The sequence below is a fragment of the Heptranchias perlo genome, chromosome 32 (genome assembly GCF_035084215.1).
Source record: "Heptranchias perlo isolate sHepPer1 chromosome 32, sHepPer1.hap1, whole genome shotgun sequence".
Lineage (NCBI taxonomy): Eukaryota > Metazoa > Chordata > Chondrichthyes > Hexanchiformes > Hexanchidae > Heptranchias > Heptranchias perlo.
Window position 1 is genome coordinate 14,732,590 of NC_090356.1, and position 24,811 is coordinate 14,757,400.

General features: G+C 41.6%; 1 protein-coding gene across 1 annotated transcript in view; it reads left to right on the forward strand.

Moving 5' to 3' along the window:
• Positions 1–1,381: 1,381 nt before the first annotated feature.
• The window catches only part of LOC137301057 (solute carrier family 2, facilitated glucose transporter member 1), a 30,522-nt gene continuing 7,092 nt past the window's right edge, over positions 1,382–24,811 (forward strand). Inside the window, exons 1-7 of the mRNA XM_067970449.1 lie at positions 1,382–1,659; positions 11,059–11,154; positions 14,868–15,028; positions 16,562–16,802; positions 19,207–19,369; positions 22,600–22,787; positions 23,868–23,972. Coding sequence (XP_067826550.1) covers positions 1,645–1,659; positions 11,059–11,154; positions 14,868–15,028; positions 16,562–16,802; positions 19,207–19,369; positions 22,600–22,787; positions 23,868–23,972 — 969 coding nt within the window. The 5' untranslated portion in view covers positions 1,382–1,644. The remainder of the gene's footprint in view (positions 1,660–11,058; positions 11,155–14,867; positions 15,029–16,561; positions 16,803–19,206; positions 19,370–22,599; positions 22,788–23,867; positions 23,973–24,811) is intronic.

Consider the following 24,811-nt stretch of genomic DNA (forward strand, 5'->3'; position numbering starts at 1 on the left):
GTTTTCATTTTCAACCTGTGCACTCATCAGTCGGCAGGTCAGGACAGCCCAGCCATATGATATCACTAGCCGATCGCTCAGTGCCATCCCTTGGGTAGTTCATCAGTAATTGCAATTGACAGGATCCTTATCTGATAAGCCTTCTTTCCCTTCTCCCGATGGCCTGGTGTAAACATAAGAAACTGCACGCTGAAATAGAGTCGCCACTTTTTCCAAATCAAAAACCAAACAACGGGCAGGGCAGCATATCAGTTGGGACTCGGCGGTAGCACTCTCACCTCTGAGGCAGATGTTTGTGGGGGCAAGCCCCCACTCTGGAGACTTGAGCACAAAATCTAGGCTGACACTTCAGTGCAGTGCTGAGGAAGTACTGCATTGTTGGAGGTGCGTCTTTTAGATGAGACGTTAAACTGAGACCCCCGTCTGCCCTCTCAGGTGGATGTAAGAGATCCCATGGCACTATTTCAAATAAGAGCAGCGGGGTATTCCCTGGTGTCCTGGCCAATATTTATCCCTCAACCACCATCACTAAAACAGAATATCTGGTCATTACCATATTGCTGTTTGTGGGACCTTGCTGCGTGCAAATTGGCTGCTGGGTTTCCTACACTTTAAAAGTGCTTCAGTAGCTGTAAAGTACTTTGGGAAGTCCTTCAGTCGTGAAAGGTGCTGCATAAATGCAAGCCTTTCTTTTAAGAGTGTGCGGTGCAGTAAGGGATGGGATTACGGCTTGTGTTCTGATGTTTTCTTTTCTGATGCCAAAAATTCACTGACAACCTTAATAACTATTAGCTTTATAAGATAAAACACAGGAGTAAACTGAAAACAGAAGAGTTAAATAAAAAAGGACTTTTGGTGGCTGATATACGTTCCGGAAATTTCCAGATTGCCCACTTAGAAAACTGGCATTTCCAGTCCAAAACTGGATATGTGGCAGCCAACCCCGAGAGGGGTCTGTGAGGCCCACGATCGATTGAAACTCAGGGTCCCCTACTTAGAATACAGCAGTCTAGTGGATCCAGTTACTGGTCAGCATTTATTGTTTTATACTATATTGTTCAGTGACTTTTAGCATCTAACATTGACTTAGAACTGTTCTTGTAACTTCAGACATGTCCTCTGACGCCAATGGAAAATCACACTCGTAGAATTTAATGTGGTAAGCAACATTTGCTAATGGAGACTGCAGCCTCACTGCCAACTATGGGGGTGGGGGAAAAGGAGTGTTACAGATTGCTACTCCCAGTATGTGCTTCCTTCACTGCGGGAGAGACATGGTAATAGTGTGTGTAAGCAAATGAGAATGAGGCACGCCCATCACACACCTCTCAAACGTCATCCATTGACATCCAATCCCATTCAAATCACTGACACACAAAGACGAGATCGTTTTTTGCAGAGTACATGAGCCATTGCAGAACAGGGAGGCACAGAGAAGGAACTTGCTATACACAGTCAATCTCGGGAGACTGTTCCGTACCTAAAAAAAATATACGAAGAGCATTTGTTGTGAGGACTTATTAAGGTTTTTAATCACAGAAGGGTTTGAACAACACACATCACAGCGAATCAGACAAACCATCCAAGACGGGGCATTCTAACGTGACCAGCAATCAAGGGAGTCTTTAACTGTGTGACAACAGAATGGCTTCAGACAAGGTAAGAAGATTTGTGTTACTAACTGTATGTTTTAGTGGTGGTGTTTTTTCAGCAGTATTTAAAAACAAATGAGCAACTTCGGTGCTTACTGGATGTGGCTTTAAACTGTTTAGCAAGGATCGTGATTTTATCAACATAGTTTAAAAAGTCAACATTTTCTATCAAGTTCTAATGTTCTAATTCTAATGAATTTCCTCTTGGAAGTATTCTTTGTGTTTAAAAATAGCTGTGCTTGGGAGCAGTAGAGTGAATACCGTAGGCCATGCTCTTCACTGTATAAAGGCGGCGAATGAGGTGTTGATTGAATAAAATGGTGTGAAGGGAGTGAATAATGTGTTGTACACAAAGTATGTGTGAGGGGGAAGGTAAATAGTACACGCTCAGTGTACTGTCTGAAGGAAGAGAAAGAAATACAAAGGGTTCCTGGCCTGGGTAGGAGTTCATGTTACCAAAAGTAATGAATAAATGAAGCAAATGTATCTTTGAATGTTTCAAAGTCAATAACATTTTTAAAAAAGGCAAAGCATGAGGAAGCTTTTAACAGTATTGGGATAAATTGTTTCTAGGGTAAAATACTGGATCCGAAAGGTTTACTCAAGTTATATTGCAAAGTTAGAGGGGTGAGGCCACTTTATCAGATGTAAAATCAGTTCAATAGCGGAAGCGAAGTTTACTTATTAAAAGGGGCCAGTAGTCTGCCGTCTATGAGTCATTTCGTTGATTCCTCTGAAAACAAAAGCTCCCCAACGTGCTCAGAGTTCAGAGGTCATTGTATTGAACCATCACCCACAAGACAATATCATCATCAATTTTACATTGGCTAATATAACACACACAGGGATGCAACACACATGCGTTAAATATTTGTACACGAAGTTCAATCGGAATTTTAATCCTGTTGGATCAAAATTCAATAAGGAAGGAACTAATGAAGAAAATGTGTATTTTTATATCATGCAAAACAGTTCTGATTGAAAATGGCTCAGCTTCACTTTATATCCATTTCTATCATATATATATTTACAAATAATTAAGTGAACTACACTACATCATTCACTCCCTTCACACCATTTTATTCACTCAGTACCTCATTTGCTGCCTACATGAACAACATTCCCGGAATGAACCCTTGCATGCGGGATGTTTATAATCTGATCAGTGATTTCCAGCAAAATCCCACCTTTAGCGCCTTTTGCAAAAGATAGTCTCTGCACTGATTTAAAAAGTCTGGGCCAAAAAAAAATTCTATTTAACATTGTAGGGGGAAATATTTGACACATTTCAGAGTATTTGTTATCGTGTGTGGTCCCTTTAATCGCTGTACGCAGCGCACAGATCTACAGGTATACAACTGCACTTTAGTTTATTACAAAAAGAAAGCTGAGAACTGACAAGTGAATTAATTACTTCTGCCATTGAGTTTGGGTTGAGTACCGTGGCTCACTGCTTTCCATCTTGTTTCATACATTTGAACACTGTACACGAAGAGCATTCCCACGGAGAGGTGAATTTTAGTGGAATGTCAAAATGTAAGTGTTTTCTGTCATTTGAAGTAATTTGCAGGCCATAGGATAGTTCTGTAGTATCAGGTGATCCAACAGGAACAGTCCAGTGTGTACGTGTGCCAGTGTGCGTACACTTCTCCATCCTGTCTGCTCTCAGTCCGCAAGTACTTTCCTGGTAAATTTACCGTCCAATTTCATGTTACATTTCAGGAATGTGTAGCTTTTCTATCCCCTTTGTAATTGTTAGCACTTTGCATCCTTACTATTCTCAAATCTCTTCGCCATTTACAACTTACATGCCTATTTGTGCATGCTTAATTAAGCAACAAAAATCTTCTCCAACTAATAATTATTGATTTTTTCGTGTTGTATTATTTTGATTATTGATTTACAAGAAACATTATATTTAGTGACAGATTACTAGCAATGTGCGTTTTTTGAATTATTCTTTATTTTCTGTGTTTAAAATTATTTCAATCATTTCCAGCATTAATTTATTTTTCTTATCTCGTACGAGCAGTGCTGTGACAGCAATTACTGGGTTATACGAAGGGGAAGCGTGGTGGTTAAGTCATGTGAAAGGAATAACAGAGTTTAAGTACTTTAAGGGATCTGTTGCTGTAGCAACAATGAATATCATAAATTCTTAATCAGCAAAATCCGCATCTGGCCAGTCAACTAGACCAAAAAAACTGCTTACCTTCACTGAACGGAAATAACGCATTTATTATAAGGGTATTTTACCAGGAAAAATGATAAGATAAATTTCCTGATTCAAATATCAGCATTTGAATGTAATTCTACCAGTGAAATATATATGGATTCTTCATTTCATGTGCAAGAACTGGGGACAATTGTGCCTTTTGTATGGTCAATTCAATGCCGGGGTATCAGCAGTCTGTTTCAGAAACCTCTTTCACAATAAATATCCAAAATATATGGTTTGCTTACATTTTTTGCTCATCTTGATTTTTTTTGATTAAATAAAGGAAAAATGTTAACATTTTTAATGGATCTACATTGAAGTAGTTTCTGAATGCGCCTTGGTTGAAAATGAATAAATCAATAATCAAAATATTACAACACTAAAAATCAATAATATACCCCCAAATTTAGTTGTAGGCCAACACACTTTAAAGGATTTGTGTTGCTTAATGCAAAGACACACAAATAGACTGGTGTTTAATTTATGAATTGCAAAGAGATTTGAGAATAGGAAGGATGCAAAGTGTTAACAATTACAGAAAAGTTACGCATTCCTGAAATGTAACATAAAACTGCATGATCATTAACCAGAAAGGTACTTTTGGACTGACTACAGATGAGATGTAGAAATATACACACACTGCACTGTTCCTGGTGCTTGTTGCATAACTGACACTGTGAAATACAGCCAAGGCAGAAGCACTATGGATCAATAAATTGGAGGTCATTTTGCGAGGCTGCATTTGTACTAATTGTAACAGAGTTGGGGCTTAAATGCTAGTTCTGATGATCCGATCCATGTTTGCTACTTCTGCGTCAGCCGTGGCTCATTGGGTAGTACTCTCGCCTCCGAGTCAGAAGTTTGTGGGTTCAAGTCCCACTCTGGAGACTTGAGCCCATAATCCAGGTTGACATGTCAGTGTCTGAGGGAGTGCTGCACTGTCAGAAATGCCGTCCTTCGGATGCGATGTTAAACCAAGGCCCTGTTTGCCCTTGGCACTATTTTGAAGAAGAGCAGGGGAGTTCTCCCCGGTGTCCTGGCCAATATTTATCCCTCAACCCAAATCATCCGTTCATTATCACATTGCTGTTTGTGGGACCTTGCTGTATGCAAATTGGCAGCGGTGTTGCCTACATTACAAAAGTGACTACACTTCAAAAGTACTTAATTGGCTGTAAAGTGCTTTGGGATATCCTGAGGTCATGAAAGGCACTATATAAAGGCAAGTCTTTCTATCTTTTACTGAGGCTCTGTGCTGGGAGCACAGCGTCACAAAATAATCCATCTTATATTAACAGAAAAATGGTCAAATGACAAAATAAGCATATTTGTCATGGGGTGACATCCTACAACAAATCCCACAGATTTCTACAATTACTGCTGTGATGTGATTTGCTACCCCAATAACATTGATATAAAAGGACTCGGAGGCCTGAGTGGCTGTGAGCAATATCAGACTGCTTGCTGCAGCAAATTACTCAACCTGCCCACGTGCAGGACTCCGCAAGGTGAAAAAGACAAGATAAATCAGGAGGTGGTGATTAGGTTACGTTTGGGGACTGTCAGAGAACAATTTATTTGGTATGGTTACTTGATACAGTATTAAATAATGATGAAGAGAGAAATCAAATACACATCCTACCTACTTGGTGGTGCAGTGATTTTTGGGGGGGGGGGGAAGGAATTTTAATTGCCAGCGGGTTTCTGGTGGAAACTCACTGGTTTCAGTTAGTTTCCCGCCTTCCCGTGGCAGTATGAGGCCGTGGTGATTTTTACCACTGGGCCTTCTGAATATGGGACGGGCTGGACACGGCTGTCGGCCTTTGGAAAATCAGGTGGATCTTGGCTGCCCGCTGACACTCAGGGGAAGGGAGTCCTGATGGGGGGGGGGGTGGGGGTCTCACAGTAGGGTTTGGGGGTGGGAAGGGGTGTTTGGGGTAGGGGAGGCATAAACTTTTCTTGTGACGCCCGTAAGAGTACTCCTGCTCCTCTTGGCCCCACAGAGGAAAGTAATAAACTTACCTGGGTACGGCCTGTTCAGTTTTCCGATCCCCTTCACACTGGCCTTTACCTGGAGGGAGAGTCACGGCAGTTTCCCCACTCAGGCTGAAGTTAAAATCGCTGTCTGGGCCCAATGATGTCATCGGATCCTGATTAGTGTATGTGAATTAGGACCCCCACTTGCTAAGCTGCCCGTCCAGAAGCATCTATTAAAATCATAAATGGTGGGTTTCGGGCGGCTTTCCGGCAGCTATGTAACTTGAGCGATTTTAACTGCCTACATGCCTGTTTTCCGCCAGTTGGATAGGGTTAAAATCCCTCTTCCCATCATAGTTCTTAAAAGTTGCTTTTACATTATTCTTTTTAATTAGATTGCGGAACCCTTCGATCAGCTCCCAGATTATATGCTGTTTAATGCATTTTCTGCAGTCAGGTGGCAGACGCACAAACCCAAATAAAACTCAGCCTGTGTGTCTGCACCGAACAAGCATAGAGTGAGAGTTAATCCCTAATACTGGGCTCCAGAATCTGAACTAAAAGAATATAAATGCAGTTTAAGTGCAGCTACATGTGAATCAGAACTCTGACTGCATTTAAGTTACGCTGTGGAAATGGAAATGACAAATGGGACTTGTACGTTATAAACTTGGTCAAGGAAAAGCAGTTCGCAAATGGAGACTCCTGATCCTTTGCGTGCTCCTCTCCCATATTTAATTTTCTTCCTGCTCCTGATTAAGGCCATAGTCACGCAATTCCATGGTCGAAAGAGGGAATCTGGCTCCACAATTTAAGGTTTAACTGAAAACTTAACAGCAGCTCACAAGACCTGTGAAATGTGAGACTCCAATCCTGTTGGATCTTCAGAGGTCAGCCATCGACACATGCCATCAATGTATAATCACCGTTGGGATGTACAATAGAGAGGACAGTATGAGAACTGGAGTCAATTATTGGCGTCCCATTGGGATCAAGTTCACAGCCATGGCATGGTATCCCCTTGTTTCCTTGGAGATAATCAACACCTCCTGCCAGTTGCCATCGGCTTCGCAAATAACGGATGATATGGGAACCTTGCAGGAGTGGGACCAATCCTGGGGAATATACGGATTTGGAAAATCGAAGAACAGTTTTCAGGCTGCAGGATATGGAATGTACACTTATTTTTTGAGATGTTTTCCAGCTCCAGCACTGTTTCAAATGTGTGAAAATCCCTTCACAAAGTGTAAAGATATTTAAAGAGCATCATCAACATCATCAACAACAACTACATGTCATTTTTGTCATGTTGACATCATATACAAGCAATGATCATGTTTTGATGCATTTCAAAGCAAACATCATTGGATTGGTGAACAAATGAAAAAATGTTTCTCTATGATGGCAGTGCTCCTTTGACAGTCAATTGTAGTGGGTGGCCCTCTGAATCCTTTACAGTTATAATTTTATGTAAGGAATCTTACAACACCAGGTTATAGTCCAAGTTTTATTTGAAAATCACAAGCTTTCGGAGGCTTCCTCCTTCGTCAGGTGACGAAGGAGAAAGCCTCCGAAAGCTTGTGATTTTCAAATAAAACTGTTGGACTATAACCTGGTGTTGTAAGATTCCTTACATTTGTCCACCCCAGTCCATCACCGGCATCTCCACATCACAGTTATAACTTTAAACTGATAAAGAGGGAACAAACACCCTTTTGAACAGCGTGCCTGGTTCATGAAGGTGAGTTCTAGGAACTCTTCACTTCTCCAAATGCTTGGTGACTCCCTCCCCCCTCCCCCGAATGCCCTTTGGATCTTCCTGACTTTCAAAAGAAATGTCTAACAGAACTCTACTAGTTCATCTCATGCTATTTTGCTCATGATGAGTCAGAGGGTTTGTGTTAGAAGCTCACCCACTGCTCCAGAAACGAGGCTTGGGCTATTTTAACTCCCGGGCTTCATTTACACCTCACCAGCTGACTTGCCATCCGTAATGGGCGGGAAGCAGCGGAAAGTCCCAGCCCAGAGCTCGCCCGCTGACCCCAGCAAGGTGTTTGTCTCACAGTGGTTCTTGCAATTGGGAAGAGGGAGGGCGAATCACAGCAGGGGAGGCCGAAGCTTTCCTTGTAGGTCTGGAACAGTAATCCTGTTCCTCCTCGCCCCACAAAGAAAGTTAATAAACCATGCCTGTTTGGGCCTCTTTCCTGCTATCGTCACCTGGCGGGAAAGCCACTGCAGGTTCCTGCTCAGGCCATCAATATAAAATTGCAGTCGGGTCCCGATTATGTCATCAGGACCCAACACGCTTATCTATAAAAGGACACCGCTGGGTTTAAGTCCCAACACCAATCATTCCTCCAGCTCCCAGCAGAGCCAAAGCTACTTCCCCACAACAGAGCATTTCTCTCTCTCTCTCATCACTCTCACTCTGCTCAAAAAGGTCTCTCTTTCTTCTTTTTGTGTTTTGCTCAACTTTCTCCCCAAGAGTCTTTTCCTTCTCTCCTGAACAAAGCCTCTCTCTCTCTCTCTCTTCCACCCCCCCCCCCCACCCGCCCAAGGGAATCTCTATCTCTTTTTAAGGTCTTTCTCCATCTCCTAACCAACTTCAGAGATCACCCCCTTCAAACAGAGCCTCTTTTCTTCTCCCTCCTTACCCCCCTTCAAATAGAGCCTCTTTCCTTCTCCCTCCTTATCCACCCTAACAGTGTCTGCCTGTAAATCTCTCTTTACCTAATCCTAGACAAATAACTAAAGTCAGGAGTTCACTCACTAGAAACAGACTCCGGTGCATGAGCATATCAGGACCATAGTTAGTTATATGAAGAAAGAAGCATGTTACTTTGTACATGTTAATGTCATAGCTGCACGGTGGTTTCTGGGAATTGTAGTCATATATCAGAGGTGGACTCCTTTGTATTTGTTTATTTACATTGGGGCTGTTTCATTGGCCTCTGATTGTGAGCTGAGTGCCACAGAGGCCAATGTGAACGAGCACTATCAAGGTGGGAGAGGAGGAATCATGAAGTTTGGGGGAACGAGTGTACACAGCCCTGTGTGGGTGTTATGTTATTTGTGGAAGTGGGCGGGGGGGATTGTCAGAGCCAATTTTAAGTTTGTACTTTAGTTGTGAAATTTCTGAACTATTTCCAGATTATGCATTTTGAGAGATATATTGTGAGGTGGATGAGGAATTGTCATGAAGTCTGTATTCTCAAATTTTGTTTTGATAGAATGTTGTTTTGGTGGAATGTGATCAGAGAGAAAATTGAAACTCGGGTTAATTGGTGGATAACAATGGGGTTCTGTATTTAGAGATCCCCATTAGAGACCTCTCCCTTTCCACCAAACAGGGCCCCAAACACTCCTTCTGGGTGAAACAGCGATTTGCTTGATACTGTATTCACTGCTCATGGTCTCCTCTACTTTGGGGAGACCAAACGCAGATTGGGCAATCGCTTTGCTGAACACCTCTGCTCAGTCCACAAGCGTGACCCTGAGCTTCTGGTCACTTGCCACATTAATTCTCCAGCCCACTCCCACTCTGACCTCTCTGTCCTTGGCCTGCTACACTGTTCCAATGAAGCTCAACGCAAGCTCGAGGAACAGCATCTCATCTTTCTGCTACGCACTTTACAGACTTCCGGCTTTAACATTGGGATTTAACAACTTTAGACCTCAACCACCACTCTCATTTTCTCTCGGAGAACAGGTGCTGGGTAATGGAGAATGGCTGCACCAGATCCACTGGGAGTATAGGAGGTGTGGCCTGGTGTTTGGGGTGGGGATCCCCTGTCGATACACGGCCGGTGGGGTAGTCCGCACCCCTGGGGTCTACCTGCCTTTCTTCCCATGCGTTCCTGTGCCATGGGAGCCTTCGTTTTGCCAGGTTTTCCATGCTTACCTCCTCCTCTGCTATAACCATTTACACCTCCTCTGGACCCATCTTTTGTTTCTATACTTGTCTCATTATCACCTCCTTTCGCCTTGCACCATCATCACTTTTGTCATATAATCACTCCTGCCCTCCACCTTAACACAGATCTCTCCTTTTTGTTCTTTTCCTGCCCCCTTTAACCTGACTCCGCACTTTTTAAAAAGCTGTTCATCTCTAACATCTTCCAGTACTGATGAAAGGTCATTGATCTGAAGCATTAACCTGGTTTCTCTCTCTCTGCGGATGCCGCCTGACCCACTGAGTATTTTCCAGCATTTCCTGCTTTAATTTCAGATATTTTGCTTTTGTTTTGAAACTATTAGAGAATGTTGGCTTTTTCACAAAAAAGGGAGCTCCTTAATTGGATATTAGCTTCACAATTCTAGCTGAGCTTTGAAAACGCTGCATTTTTTTTGTTTTGTATTGAAATAGAACCTTCATTAAAGTAATCGTATTACTTTACTTAAACGGAAAGCGTTTTACATTTTGATTTTGCTTATTAGACTTGATTTTTAGGAAGGGAGGGAATGCTTTAATTAATTGCACAACTGTGCAACTTTATTGAGTGGGGCTTAATTTAACGTGTTTTTCAATCAATTCAGTGCTTTGTGTACCTAGGGAAGTAAATAAAGCTGCTTAATTTACATGCTGATAACAAGGTTCTTGGATTTTGACAAGTGAAAACAGTATTTACTGTACCCTTACTGTGATTTTTGCTGAGCTATAGTAAAGGGATTAAGCAATGTGACCAGCATCTCTGAAGCTAACCTTTAATGGTAACAAATGAGAGATTGTTCTGCTAATTAAGTAAGAGGACTTCAGCCAATAAACCATGAATGTGGGAGGTTGCATAAATGTTGGCGTTTTTCTCAGGAACGGTCAGTCGTCTATCGTACTCGGCTTTCTGATTCAAGAATAATTGTTTTGCTTGAGGATAAACCGAAAATGGGAGACATTTTTATATTTATTTTAATTAAACATTAAACTATTAATAAATGTTTATCATTACAATACATTGTCACTGAAATACAAGGAAAGCCACATCAGAAAACAGAAAGAATGAAGGGAAGAAAAAAAAAACCCAAAATGGGTCCACAAACAAAACATCGGCATCTAATAAAATGGTTGCAATGCGCCTCGAGGAAAGATCTCACCCTGAACTCACCACGTTCCCAAGTTTTCCCATGTGTCAAGTCTCTTTCGTTCCAGTTCTGTGTTTACATTGGTGCACAAAGTACAGAATGTGATTTTATCTTTTTTTAAAAAATTTGTTTCAGAAAGTGACTGGAAAGCTAATAATTGCAGTAAGTGCGGCAGTGCTTGGGTCAGTACAGTTTGGATACAACACTGGTGTCATTAATGCCCCTCAGAAGGTAAGATGCTCAACGCTGCTTCAGTTAAAAAAAATAATTTTAAAGACTCAATTAGTTTTATAACAGGTTTATGCACTTTGTGGTAAAGGTTGATAAATTCAATTTACTTGGCATGTATTATAGTTATAAATATTAACCATGTTATACTAATAGGATTTGAATATTAATTCTTCATTTTAATGTAGCATATAATGAAAAGTTTGAGAATGCAGTTTCTCTTCATCCTTATGGTACAGTTTTATTCTGCAATCACTGTAGTATTACAAGTACCTGGACTGAATTACTGTGTTGAATATTTTCCCCCTGACCTAAAGGTGATGACTCTTGCAGGTTGACAGCTCGATAGGCACCAGCAGCCCTTCAAAACCTTGCTCAAGTGGCCATTCTTAAAGCGTGAGCCCAGGCAGCGACTGCTGACAGGCTATTTGGCTGTGGATTGGTACCAACCCCGTCCCTTGCTCAATATGCACTTTCCAGCAGGGGTCACTGGCTAGTTATCAAGAGCAGGAACGACGGCCTGTTTTCGCCTCCCTATCCCAGAATCGCATAAGCCAACTGTAGACCTCTTATAATTATATTCTCTGGGGTTAGGCTTTTCACTGCAGCTGAGATCAGCCAACTCAGCACGCTGGGGATTAAGCCGAGGACTATCTGGATATAAGGCTCAGTATGATAGTGCAGTTACCCACTAAAGGGTAGCCCTGTGTTCGAGGTAACCAAAAACCAGTAAGCTGATGGATTTATCACCCTGAGCTTGCAAGGAAGCCCTCATGAAACCAGCTGTAACATTTTTTTTTGTTATTGACTCAAAATAGCTTTTGTATAATAGTTTTTGTTAATTCCTATCTTCATGCCAGTTTGGAAAAACAAATTATTATTTGGTTTTATGTAAATCCAACTGGTTTGTAAATGTAATATTTGTTTCTTAATATGCTGAAGGATGCAGTATAAATGAATATAGTTTATTACTCTCCCCAAATAATTTTGCTGCTTGGATGTTCTTTCCATATACTGTATATACTCACAGCTGAGCAGTTTCCAAGGCAGTACGTTGATAATTGGATCAAATTACGTCTCATGGTGCAGAGAATGCAGTGCCTCATAATGAAATATCATGGAACAAATCAATGGGACATGATATAATTAGCTGTGTATAGAGAGATACTTCTAGATCGTGTCAATATTAAGTGGATGAAGTCGTTTTTTCAACTTGTTTTTTTTTGCTATTTTACCAATTTTTACTGTATCTCCTTTTACACAAAGGGGATGAAAACTGCTAATGCTTTGAAAAGTAAATTCTTATTAAATGTATTCTTTGGGGCTAGGCTTTTCATAACTCACTGAAGTTGATGCTAACATCTTTTTTTTTTAACACTGCTGTATTTCAACTGCAGTTCCATGATCTTAATCATGGCTCTGAAAAGCAAAATCAGTCGGTGAGACGGAATGTTGCACCAAAACCAAGTCTTCTCATCAAGGCTATCAGACAGGAAATCTAGTAGCTTGTCAGAAGTCACTGGCTTGTCAGAAAAGTCAAATTAAAAATGGGTGTTTCTGTAACAAATTTCTTTGTCACACCTAATTTGGCAGTATGAGGGAGACGCATTGAACTACTTCGACTCAGCCTAGCACGGACCAGGTGGATGCTTTGGATTGCTCAGAACACCACTGCACGTGTGCACATGTGTGTTCTTTATGTTCATGTGTACAGGCAGTCATGCCCCAGGAGCCCAACTAAACACAGGTTATAAACATTTGCCTGAGGAAGGAGAAAATCTCCGAAAGCTTGTGAATTTAAAATAAAATTGCTGGACTATAACTTGGTGTTGTAAAATTGTTTACAAAGGTTATAACTGCCCACTGACCACAAGAGTCAAACTTATAGCAATAGATAGGTATCTATATTAGCTCCAGTGGCCATCATGAGACTGTCAGGATCAGATGTGCAATGGACTATGGGGCATTGACATCTGCTCCTGCAGTTAGCGCAATGGTACTCCACTGTCAGACCACCACTACAGGTATAGAATTTCCTAAAGCAAAGTAAAGCTCGTTCTCTCCAGCTTCAAGCCTTCAACTGCAGAACAGCACCCTGACTTCAATACACATTTTTTTCTGTTTGTTGTGCCAATCATTCTTATTGTGTGTCTCTTAAGTGAGATTACCAATTTGTGGTCAGCTTTGAGCTGCGAGCCCATTGACTGGGATTGCCCAAACTTGTTTAAATTACACGCCTTACAGGCAGTAAATAAAAGAGACTTTCATCCCATGTATCCGGGCAGGATTTAAGCCTCTGCCCCATAGGTGAAAGCACAGTGTGACATCCATTCCCTCTGCCATCGCAGTTAAACTGATGTTCTTAAACAGTAAGACCTACAATAAGACCTAAGAGAATCTTGTAAAAGTAGCACTTTTTGGATACAGCCACGTGAATGATGGATGGAGCTACCATCTGTTATTTTCCAGCTTCCAGGGAGAGAAAATGTCACTTTGTCTCTGATACACCACATGGTGCTTTGAAATTTTCTCTGGTAGTGTACAGTTTAATGGTCTCACGTAAAATCCCTTGTGCACAATTTTGGTGCAGTCATTAATCTGTTTAAAATAAATATCTGCTCAAACAGTGCCCAAGTAAACTTTACACAGCCATGGTAAGCAGTTAGCCATCAAAGTCAATTAGATTCTATGTTTACTTTTGAAATATAGAAATCTCTAGTTTCTGGCTACTGGCAGTAATATCATTAGGAACAAAATGCACATATGTAAACAATGATGTTTTTGTGAATAACTAAATGCAAAAACCATAAAACATTTATTTTTCAATTCCATATAAACTGGGAATAGATTGGCTTTATTTATTACTGAGTAATAATATTTAGATTTTATAATTCACTAGCCCAACATTACTTGCAGTCAAAGATCACGTTTATTTTGTGTAAAGAATGAAAACAGTTCAGTTAGTATGAAAGTTACTTGAAAACTTGCAAGAAAGATACCAAAGCCCAAGTTAGACCACAACGAAACAGGCAGTTCTTTTAAGATTCAAGGTGTGGTCATCAACTACGCAGTATTTTCGTTCTGTGACTTCAAAGGCAAAATTAGCTGCTGTAGTTAAAAGGGTGACAGGTGCCTGATAAGTTTACTGACATTACTGTGGTTTAAAAAATGTAAGTGGCAAAACCAATTACTGGTATCTAACTGGTGATACCTTTGTGACATTCAGTCAGATATGAAACCCGAGGCATAAGTGGAACACAGACTACTAGAGAGGCAGACAGTTTCATGCCAAGGACCAGGAAGATATCCTTTTGCTGTGACCTTTTATCAAATTATGTCAACGTAAGCAGGCAATGTGTGAAACTATACACAAAAATTTCATATCATGATAAGGGATGAGGCTGGTTCTCAGCGAGTGGCAAACTGATGCCACCTAGTGGCAACATTGTTCAGGAATCAGCGTTCATTTTGTTGACTTGCTACATGTTGTTAAAATCCTTTTTTACTAAACCCTCGATTTTGCTTTTTCCCCAAACAAAAGAAAAAAACTGTAATATTAATCAAAAATCATCATAATTATCAGCATTTGGATTTTACTATGTATTCAGTATTTGAAATGCATTGCTACAAAAGGTATTGGTGACTACAGTTCATCTCTTACAATATGCAGTTTGTTCAATGTTGCGTTTGTTCAATGTTGCTGATTTCTCTTTCAGGTTATTGAAAGCTTTATTAATGACACCTGGTCAGAGCGTTACAATGAACCCATCATTCCATCAACCCTCACCACACTTTGGTCTCTGTCTGTTGCCATTTTCTCAGTGGGTGGCATGGTGGGATCCTTTTCAGTAGGATTGTTCGTCAACCGATTTGGAAGGTAATATATTTTATATTTCTAATATATGCAAGATCCTCGTTTGTTCACTAATACACTGCGTAATACCCAAGTGTGCGACATGTGACTCAGTATCTGGCAATTTACGATGTCGCAAACCCTGATAATGCGTGACACAGCACAAGGGAAAATAGTCCCTTTTAATAACTTAAGTTGTTACATTTTTACAGTTGTTAACCTGTTATCTCTCACTGGTGCTGCAGCTTCTGGCAATCCTGATATCCCGACTAGCTCAATTATTCTTAACAAACAGGTAGTAAATTTGTAGCCATGACTTGTTTTAGTGGGACCGTGACACAATTGGTGACAGAGTTGCACTATATTCCAAGTACAAATTGGTAAAATTTGGAAACAAATGCCTTTGAAGTCCTTACGACTGAAGTCCTTTTCAAGATCCAGGTTATTGTTCAATGTCTACTGATGATTCCATGTTCCTCTATCTTTCAAACCCCAGTGTCAGAAGTTGGCCATCTGTCCTTCAATGCCCTCCCCGCCCCCTCTCTCCTAATCAATAACTTCAATCTCCACCAAGAAGATTGGCTGAGAAGCAAAGAAACAGACCACATAACTGCGTTGCATTCTTCCACATGATTACAAATTGATTCTTGTGCTGGTTTGTTTCCTAAATAGAGGTTAAACCTACTCCAATTTAACATTGACCAACTGTCCTGATCACCTTAAAGAACTAAAGGACATGTCTGACCATCATTAATCATCAATCAACAGGCCTCTCGTTGGTACATTAGAAAGAATACTAAGCACAAAGTTGGCTGCATGACCAGGCCAAGTGAAACAGTCTCAAGCAGGAAGTTGGTACTTGGACTGGCATCCCATCTGCTAGCTGATAGACCTGCACCAAACACTATATTTATTGTGCCAAATCTCATTAAGCAGCTAAGCATTGCATCAGCTTTCAGCATTAATTTGAAGAAAGTTATACAATAACATTAACTTTGGTAAATGGAGAAGAAGCTTATCTTTACACCCAAGTCCTGGTATAAATAGATCTTGTCATCAGCACACTAGAGTTATGGGTCTGAACTCCAAACTGAATGATTCTCAGACAGGCTGAGAACTGGTGAATATCATAGCTGGTCACTGGTGGTCAAATTTGTTTGCAGCATCAGGCCTAATCCCAATATTCTTCCTCTTGAAAATGATAGACTCCCATACCTCTGTGAGTAAGATGAATTTAATGTATGCCATTCTTGCTGAATGCTCATTTATGGCTCCACGGACATGTACCAAAAGTTGCATTAAAGGAACCCAAATAAACCAGTCCAAAATAAGGCACGCGGAAGTTAAACATCACATTCAATATTCTGATTCCAGAAGACATTTCTGGCCCCAATGGTAAAGATGCTTGGATACTTATAGAATGGATCATTTATAACGTTGAGAACTATTTAATTCCATCTGATAAATACTAATTATTTGCACATCAAGATGAAATATTTTGAAGGCTGTAAGAGCTAATTCTGTTTCACTTAAAAAAGTGTTTCCTCTTCAAACCAGGCGGAATTCTATGCTGATGATCAATGTCCTGGCATTCATCGCAGCAGCTCTCATGGGATTCTCCAAACTGGCAGGCTCGTTTGAAATGCTGATATTGGGACGGCTCGTTATTGGCCTCTACTCTGGTTTGACCACAGGCTTTGTTCCCATGTACGTCGGTGAGATATCTCCCACAGATTTAAGAGGAGCTCTGGGTACCCTCCATCAGTTGGGAATTGTGATTGGAATTCTCGTTGCACAGGTGAGCAGTATACAGTCGACCCTTACTCTTTGCAATGGGAGTGTGTTGCACATAATACACTCAGGCAGTAACAGTACGTCCGCTTCCCATTTCATATCTCTGTGATAATCTAGGAAACTGTCCAGAGGAGAGCTGCATGCATCATCATCTGCTTATGGATTAATATAATAATGCTAAACACAGGAAGGATATTTAACTATTATAGATTAATATTTTAAAATAGATCATTACATATTTGATCTAAGCACGAGTGTATACAAACAGTAGAACAATGTTAGTTGAAGCCAGTCCGAACCAAGCATTGATCGGGCCTAGTTGCTTTGCTTGCATTAGCAATTTGCTCGGACTAGTGATTCATTGCTCAGAGTGTGATGTATGGGATACTGATGGTGCTAAAGAAAACAGTGCACTGCACTTCAATGGCAATTCTTCGTCTCAATTTAAAATTTAAATCAGAAGAGAGAATTGCCATTTAGATAGAGCCATCACAGGCTGCATTCAGCAGTGGAGTCAGGAGCTGGGAGGGCGAGTTATCATTTAAGTATCATGTTGCTCGAGAAGTGGAAAGGACCAACAGGTAATTGGAATACACCGCACTCCTCGAACACAGTAATAATTAAATGGCAACTACTAATCGTGAGTTTTAAGTGTGATTTTTAAACTTGGATATCTGACCGGTCACATTCTCCACGTCCCATCTGTTATCTGACCGGTCACACTCTCCATATCCCATCTGATATCTGACAGGTCACACTCTCCATGTCCCATCAGATATCTGACCGGTCACACTCTCCATATCCCATCAGATATCTGACCGGTCACACTCTCCATATCCCATCAGATATCTGACCGGTCACATTCTCCACGCCCCATCAGATATCTGACCGGTCACACTCTCCATGTCCCATCAGATATCTGACCGGTCACACTCTCCACGCCCCATCAGATATCTGACCGGTCACACTCTCCATGCCCCATCTGTTATCTGACCGGTCACACTCCTAGTGTCCCATCAGATATCTGACCGGTCATATTCTCCATGTCCCATCAGATATCTGACCGGTCACACTCCTAGTGTCCCATCAGATATCTGACCGGTCACACTCTCCATATCCCATCAGATATCTGACCGGTCACATTCTCCATGTCCCATCAGATATCTGACCGGTCACACTCTCCATGTCCCATCAGTTATCTGACCGGTCACACTCTCCACGTCCCATCAGTTATCTGACCGGTCACACTCTCCATGTCCCATCAGTTATCTGACCGGTCACACTCTCCATGTCCCATCAGATATCTGACCGGTCACACTCTCCATGTCCCATCAGATATCTGACCGGTCACACTCTCCATGCCCCATCTGTTATCTGACCGGTCACACTCCTAGTGTCCCATCAGATATCTGACCGGTCACACTCTCCATGTCCCATCAGATATCTGACCGGTCACACTCTCCATGTCCCATCAGATATCTGACCGGTCACACTCTCCATGCCCCATCAGTTATCTGACTGGTCTCACTCTCCATATCCCATCAGTTATCTGACCGGTCACACTCTCCATGTCCCATCAGTTATCTGACCGGTCACACTCTCCATGTCCCATCAGATATCTGACCGGTCACACTCTCCATGTCCCATCAGATATCTGACCGGTCACACTCTCCATGCCCCATCAGTTATCTGACCGGTCACACTCTCCATGTCCCATCAGTTATCTGACCGGTCACACTCTCCATGCCCCATCAGATATCTGACCGGTCACACTCTCCATATCCCATCAGATATCTGACCGGTCACACTCTCCATGTCCCATCAGTTATCTGACCGGTCACACTCTCCATGTCATTTGTCCGTAGCTAACCTCTCTGATCTTGGCTTGTGAATTATTGTCAATTCTAAGCTCTAAATGCATTTTATAGATTAACGGCACTCATTTCTGTGAGGGTTCTCCCGATGTTCTGCCGTTAATGGCTGTTTCGGCCATTTGCCTGGGGATTCCGAGAATCTTCCACTGACATTATGGTGGGAGATCGGGGAAACTTCACAGAAATTCTACCCCAAAGGTTAACACTCCAGGCTGATGTACATTTTACACAGTCTACAAAATAAATGATTCAAGCAGATGGAAGACTGCACCAATACCCCTAGAGGTGCTGTTTTCAAAGCTATTGCCCATGTTCAGATTATTGATCTGGGCAGACCAGTGATGTTCAGACTAACAGTGAGACACTGGACTTCTACAGACTGGGGGCTTTTGTGCAATCTTCTATACTATAGCTGACCCCTCCCCAAATTCCATTATTCTAAGATTCTTTGACATGGCCTAATAAAATATGATTTTTTTTATTGCTTCTTTTCAGATACAAATGATTTAAAATGCTGTTTATTTGTATTTGCAGGTCTTTGGGTTGGACTCAATCATGGGGAATGAATCCCTTTGGCCTTTGCTACTTGGTTTTATCTTCCTCCCTGCACTGATCCAATGTATCGTTTTACCATTCTGTCCAAAAAGCCCGCGCTTTCTCCTCATCAACAGGAATGAAGAAAGCAAGGCAAAGAGCGGTAAGATTTTGCACTTTACATGTATGGCGCTGGATAATCTCTCACCAGCTGAGGCACTGTTGTTTAATACTATTGGTGAAAATAATACAAAGAGTCCAACTACTTGACCAGCTGCTGTGCGAGTAAAGTTTTATGGACTTTTGTTTGCTTATTGGGCACTGGGTAACTATTACAAAACACAATGAACATATTACAGGCTGTTAAATGAATGAGGTTGCTGGTAACTCTAGTAATGGCTGGTGTTTGGTGTCTCTACGGACGGTTGGCAACTCTAGGGATGGGTGGCTGTAATTTTGTGGATATGTTGTAAGATCAGGCAGCAGAAATGGGACAGAGGATGGGAGAGTCATGGCAGGGAGAGGTCTTTCTGATGTGGCTAAAGTTATGAAGATTAGCTAACTGGGGCAAAAGGCCTCGGGGTCCATTGGAAAGGCATAGAGCAGGAAACAGTTTCAATCCAAGAAGGGGGAACAGGGCTTTAGGACACAGGAAAGGCAGAACGGTGGGCCGCGAATGGGAAGAAGCAGAAGCAAGGCCTTGAAAGACAAGAGCAGCAGGACAGGGGTAGCAAATGGCCTTGGGTGGGTGGGGGAAGAGAGTTGTTGTTCAAAATGCTTAGAGCTGGAATGCAAGTTAGCTTAAAGCAGTTGGGCAAGAAAGGAGAGTGGGGCCTAAAGTGGTTCAAGAAGTGGAGATGAAGGTGAGTGATGGAATAGGGTGGCAGTAAACCTATAATTACAACAAAACAGGCAGATGTTGACCTCAGGTATTGCCATAGTAACATTTTGATATGCTTATATAGGGTTTGTCATTGTAAATATTGTCCTAAAAAGCATGACTCAAAAATCACGACGTAAGTAGCAAGAATAATATGGACAAGAAGTGTGTTCCATAAACAGAACATTTAATACATATCACAAGCAGCTATATAATAATTTACTTATTTGTGTGTTTCCTGCACAATGCTTACTATTTTCAGAGAAATCCATAGTTGAAAGTCTCTGCTATATCGTCTATTTTATTGAAGGAACCTCTGGTGACATTAACCACATTAGCTGTGGGGTGCATTGACCATTAATTATTGAGCCAAATGACAATTGTCTATTTATAGACTGATCAAGATTTATCTTGTTGCTGTTATTTTTTAAGCACAGTTAACAACTCACTGAAAAATAAGACTGTTTCAATTTACAAACAAACCAACCAAGGTTAAATTAACACCAAGCTGTGAATGCCCTATCTGGAGATGTTCATGACTAAGGGAACCAGAGAATACTCTGCACTTCCTCTTCTAGGAAATGGATATTTTCTGGGAGAATCCAAAGAAATGACATGGAGCACACAGAATAAATGCTTCATACTGAAAGCATTACTGAAGTTTGCCTTCTCCTTTTAAGTGGCTAGAATGTGTGATGTCCAAATAGACACTCAACTCGGTGGGGTAATAACCAGCTTCTCCTTTATTTCCAGACCCATCAAATAATAACAAAGTAATACAAGAAGTGTAATTGCTATAATGTGCTTACTCCCATCAAGGGGCCATCTAGTGTTCAGTTAACAATATGCAAGTACCATATATATCTCTTTGAATGATGTTTATCTCCCTTAAACAATGCCCCAATACTCACTTTCTTGCCATGATGGATTGCGTATGGCTCTGTTGCGTTGATCTGTACCAGATACTCTTATTAGAAATGTACTGATAAGAAAAAAGAACTTCCATTTTTATAGCACCATACTGCACCCCCAATGCATTTGAAAGCACTTTACAACCAATAAGTTACTGAAGTGCAGAGCTTTATTTATGGAAATCTGAACAGGTGGATGGAGACTTGGTTTAAAATCTGATCTGAAAGACAGCACCATGATATTGCAGGAACATCCACTGTTCTGAGGTACTGCCCATATTATGGGCTCAACTCCTGGAGTGAGGCTTGAATACAAAGCCTTCTTGATCCAGAGGCACAAATGCCAGTGACTGAGCCAAGCTGACACTCTAAATGAGCGGTAGTTCTAGCAGTAGAGTGGTTCCTTCTCATTCTGAGTTCAAGTCCCAGTTCTCTGGGCAGACTTCACTTAGCTCTTGGCCGAAGTGTGAGATGGAGCACTTCACGTTGGCAGAGTGTCTACAAACAGCAGAGGTGAAACAAGTTGGAGCTGTCCAATCTTCTGAACTGAAGGAGGAAGGAAAGCACTGGGGTGGGAGAGTGATAATTAAAATAACACACAAAAGAAAAGCACATAGCATATATTTAATGATTCTGAACAATCCCCCAGTCTCGTTATTGTGGGGTTATGACCAAAGATGTTATTGAAATGATTCTATGCTACGAATTCGAAGTATAAAGTGGAAAACTCTTGACTAGCAGGATTACCCATTCTAGTGCAGTACGATCAAGAGGGCACATTTTAACCATCTTATTTTTTAAACTTTATTTCGAACCAAACTGTTTGTAAATTATTTGCATTTTTTTGATGTAAAGGAATGTAAGGAAGCTCGTTATGATTGGGCAGACATTGTTTATTACAGGTGCAAGATTAGTACAGCTGAGCAAATGATAATGAGCGAAAACAATCTATAATCATTTAGAAACTTGCGTTTTTGTAATTCTCTGTGCTTGACTTGTTCATTAAGCATAAAATGGGCTTCCCAAAGTGTCAGGAAATACACCTAAGTAGTGTGGGCACTGAGCCACACAGGCCAGGGTAATTCCGAGTTTGATCCTTAGTCTGTGCTGATCTTAGGTTGAGAGTGCAGCATGGATACCACGATTAGCCTCAGTCTTAAGAGTTAGGAAGAGCAAAAATCCACTGGGGTTTCTGCTCCTGATTACTGCGCAGCAGCTCCTGCCAAGAAGTGAACATGTGTAGATGTTATCTGAGGTTAAGATTGGCCTTACCTGCGATGGGCTGCATGTCAAAGAGTCAGCTGACTCTCCTGTTTAGGCTGAGAGTGGAGAGATACTGGAGAGCGACCGGTGCCCGTGGAGCTCTGGAGGAGATTTTCCACTTCGGCATTCCTGGGAAATTGCACATTCCCAGCCCGGAATTTTCTGTCCTTTCATTTTAATCCTCTCAGCGCGTCAACGCAGAAAATATTCCATCGGACCGTTGACTTTGGGGAAAGCGAGGATAAGGGGAGAAAATTGGGGGATAATAATACGCTTGCCGCAATTTAATTGAGTTCGAGAATTAATATCTCTTAAAATAACACTCATGAATATTTTTAGTTCTGAAGAAACTTCGTGGGACAACTGATGTCAGCAGCGACTTGCAGGAGATGAAGGAAGAGAGCAGACAGATGATGCGAGAGAAGAAGGTCACCATCCCTGAACTGTTCCGTTCTCCGATGTACCGTCAGCCAATTATCATTGCAATAGTGCTGCAGTTGTCCCAGCAGTTGTCTGGCATCAATGCTGTAAGTATTATGAGCAAAAGAATCTTTGTGAGCAGGAAAGGATCAGTTGGCCCAACAAGTCTATTCTTTTCTGATACCCAAACCCCACCGACCAGCCTCCTCATTATATCCCTCAATTCATTCTCTCTTCAGAAATGTATCTAATTGTCTCTTGAACTCATTTATCGCAAATAAAAATTCCATTAATTTCCCTTATTAATTTTACCGTCCTCATTTATAATTTGTGTCCCTGTTCTTTGAACACTTTCCTATAGCAAACAATTTGCCCCAATCACTTCCCTTCTGGAAAACTTCAATTAGGTCACCTCAAAGACTTCTCTTTCTCAAAGAAAACGAGCATCCAGGGACCTGGGGGGTGATATTAAACCCCAAGAACGGGTGGGTTGGGGACGGGTGGGAGTTTAAAATAGTTGTTTTTTGGGTCGCGACCGCAACCCGGCTTTATTTCCGGGTTTAACGGAAACGTACAGGCTTCCCACTGGGAATGCAAAGTCGGAAAATTTTGCGGTTGTGATCCAAAAAAAACTATTTTCAACTTCCACCCGCCCCCAACCCGCCTTCTTGGGGTTTAAAATCACCCCCCTGGAGTGGTCTTTTTTTGCCCATCTCTCAAGGGAAGTAATATGATATAGTGATCAGAACTTCTGTCAGTACTCCAAATGGTGTCTGACTGCTGCCTTATACAACAATACAGCCTCATTAGATTTCTAGGTAAATTTTACAAATTCAACCCCCAGTGTGGAGTTTCATCAGCTGAGGGCACATATTAGGAATTTAAGCATTGAGGTCACCACAAAACGGATGGAAAATCCTGCAGGTCCACTGACCTTTGTACCCGAACTTCTAATATGTGCTCCTGGTGGGAAAGTTTGTAAGATTTACCTTTTGATTACTTCCTGCACTAGACTGAACTTCTGTTCCCTGTAGGTTGGGTTTCTCATTACTCTTATTTTGTCAGTACTAACAAGCAGAATTATACATGATTCTTTTCTGAAAATGTATGCTTTAAAGACTATAAATAATACTTGCTCTATCATTTATGTCGGTGTTTCCTCAACTTGCATTTTATTGTCTCCGCAGATATTTTACTATTCCACAAACATTTTCGAAAAAGCTGGAGTTGAACAGCCTGTTTATGCCACCATTGGTTCTGGTGTGGTCAACACTGCTTTCACAGTCGTATCAGTATGTATCGTCTCTTGATATGCTTTTACTTGAATTTCCCAATTGTATTGCAGTAAAATGAGGAATTAAGCTTTAAAGTGGTACATAACTCTCCAAAAGGCTCAGTTGATATGTTCAATTCCAATGTGAAACTGGGCCATCCAGTAGGAACCCAGGCTTGATCCCTCATCTGTGCTAAGCTAGCTGATCTCAGCTAGGATAGCAGTAGGGACATTACAATTGAGTTAGGTAAGATCAGAAAGGCTTGCTGATCATCATTACTACGTAGCAATCTCTGTTGGGAATTTCACACCTGTGGACACCAGGCAAAGGCAGGATTATCCCCCACAGCCTTGGTCGGCCAACATCAACCCTCTAGGCCCACACATTTAAGAAGTGCCTCTTGAGTGGGATCTGAGAGGCAGTCCAGCGTGCAGCATTAATAGAGCTGGAGGCCAACACAAGTCAGTACCTACAAGAGAGATGGGAAAATTAAAGCGTCTCTTAGAAAGTTAAATATATTGCGGCTGAAAGTGTTCTCTCATTTTAGCAGAGTGTGGAAATTAAAATTCTCTGGGGTAGAAATTGGAGCCAGCTGTGCCCGTTTAGTCGGGCATAATACGGGGACAAAAGTCACCAATTTCCCCAAGTTGTCTCCCGCACCCAAAGACGCCCGAAATACATCTGACGACATATTGGGTCAGGTGATGTTCAAGCTTTCCTGGCGGCCGCCTAAAACAGGTGTTAGGTCCCTTGCATATGTCAATGTGAGGCTTAACACCTGTTTCAGGACCTCTCCCGGAAACTCATTAGGGCCGAGCAGTGCATGTGCCGGGCCAAGGGTTTTGGGCTCTTCAGTG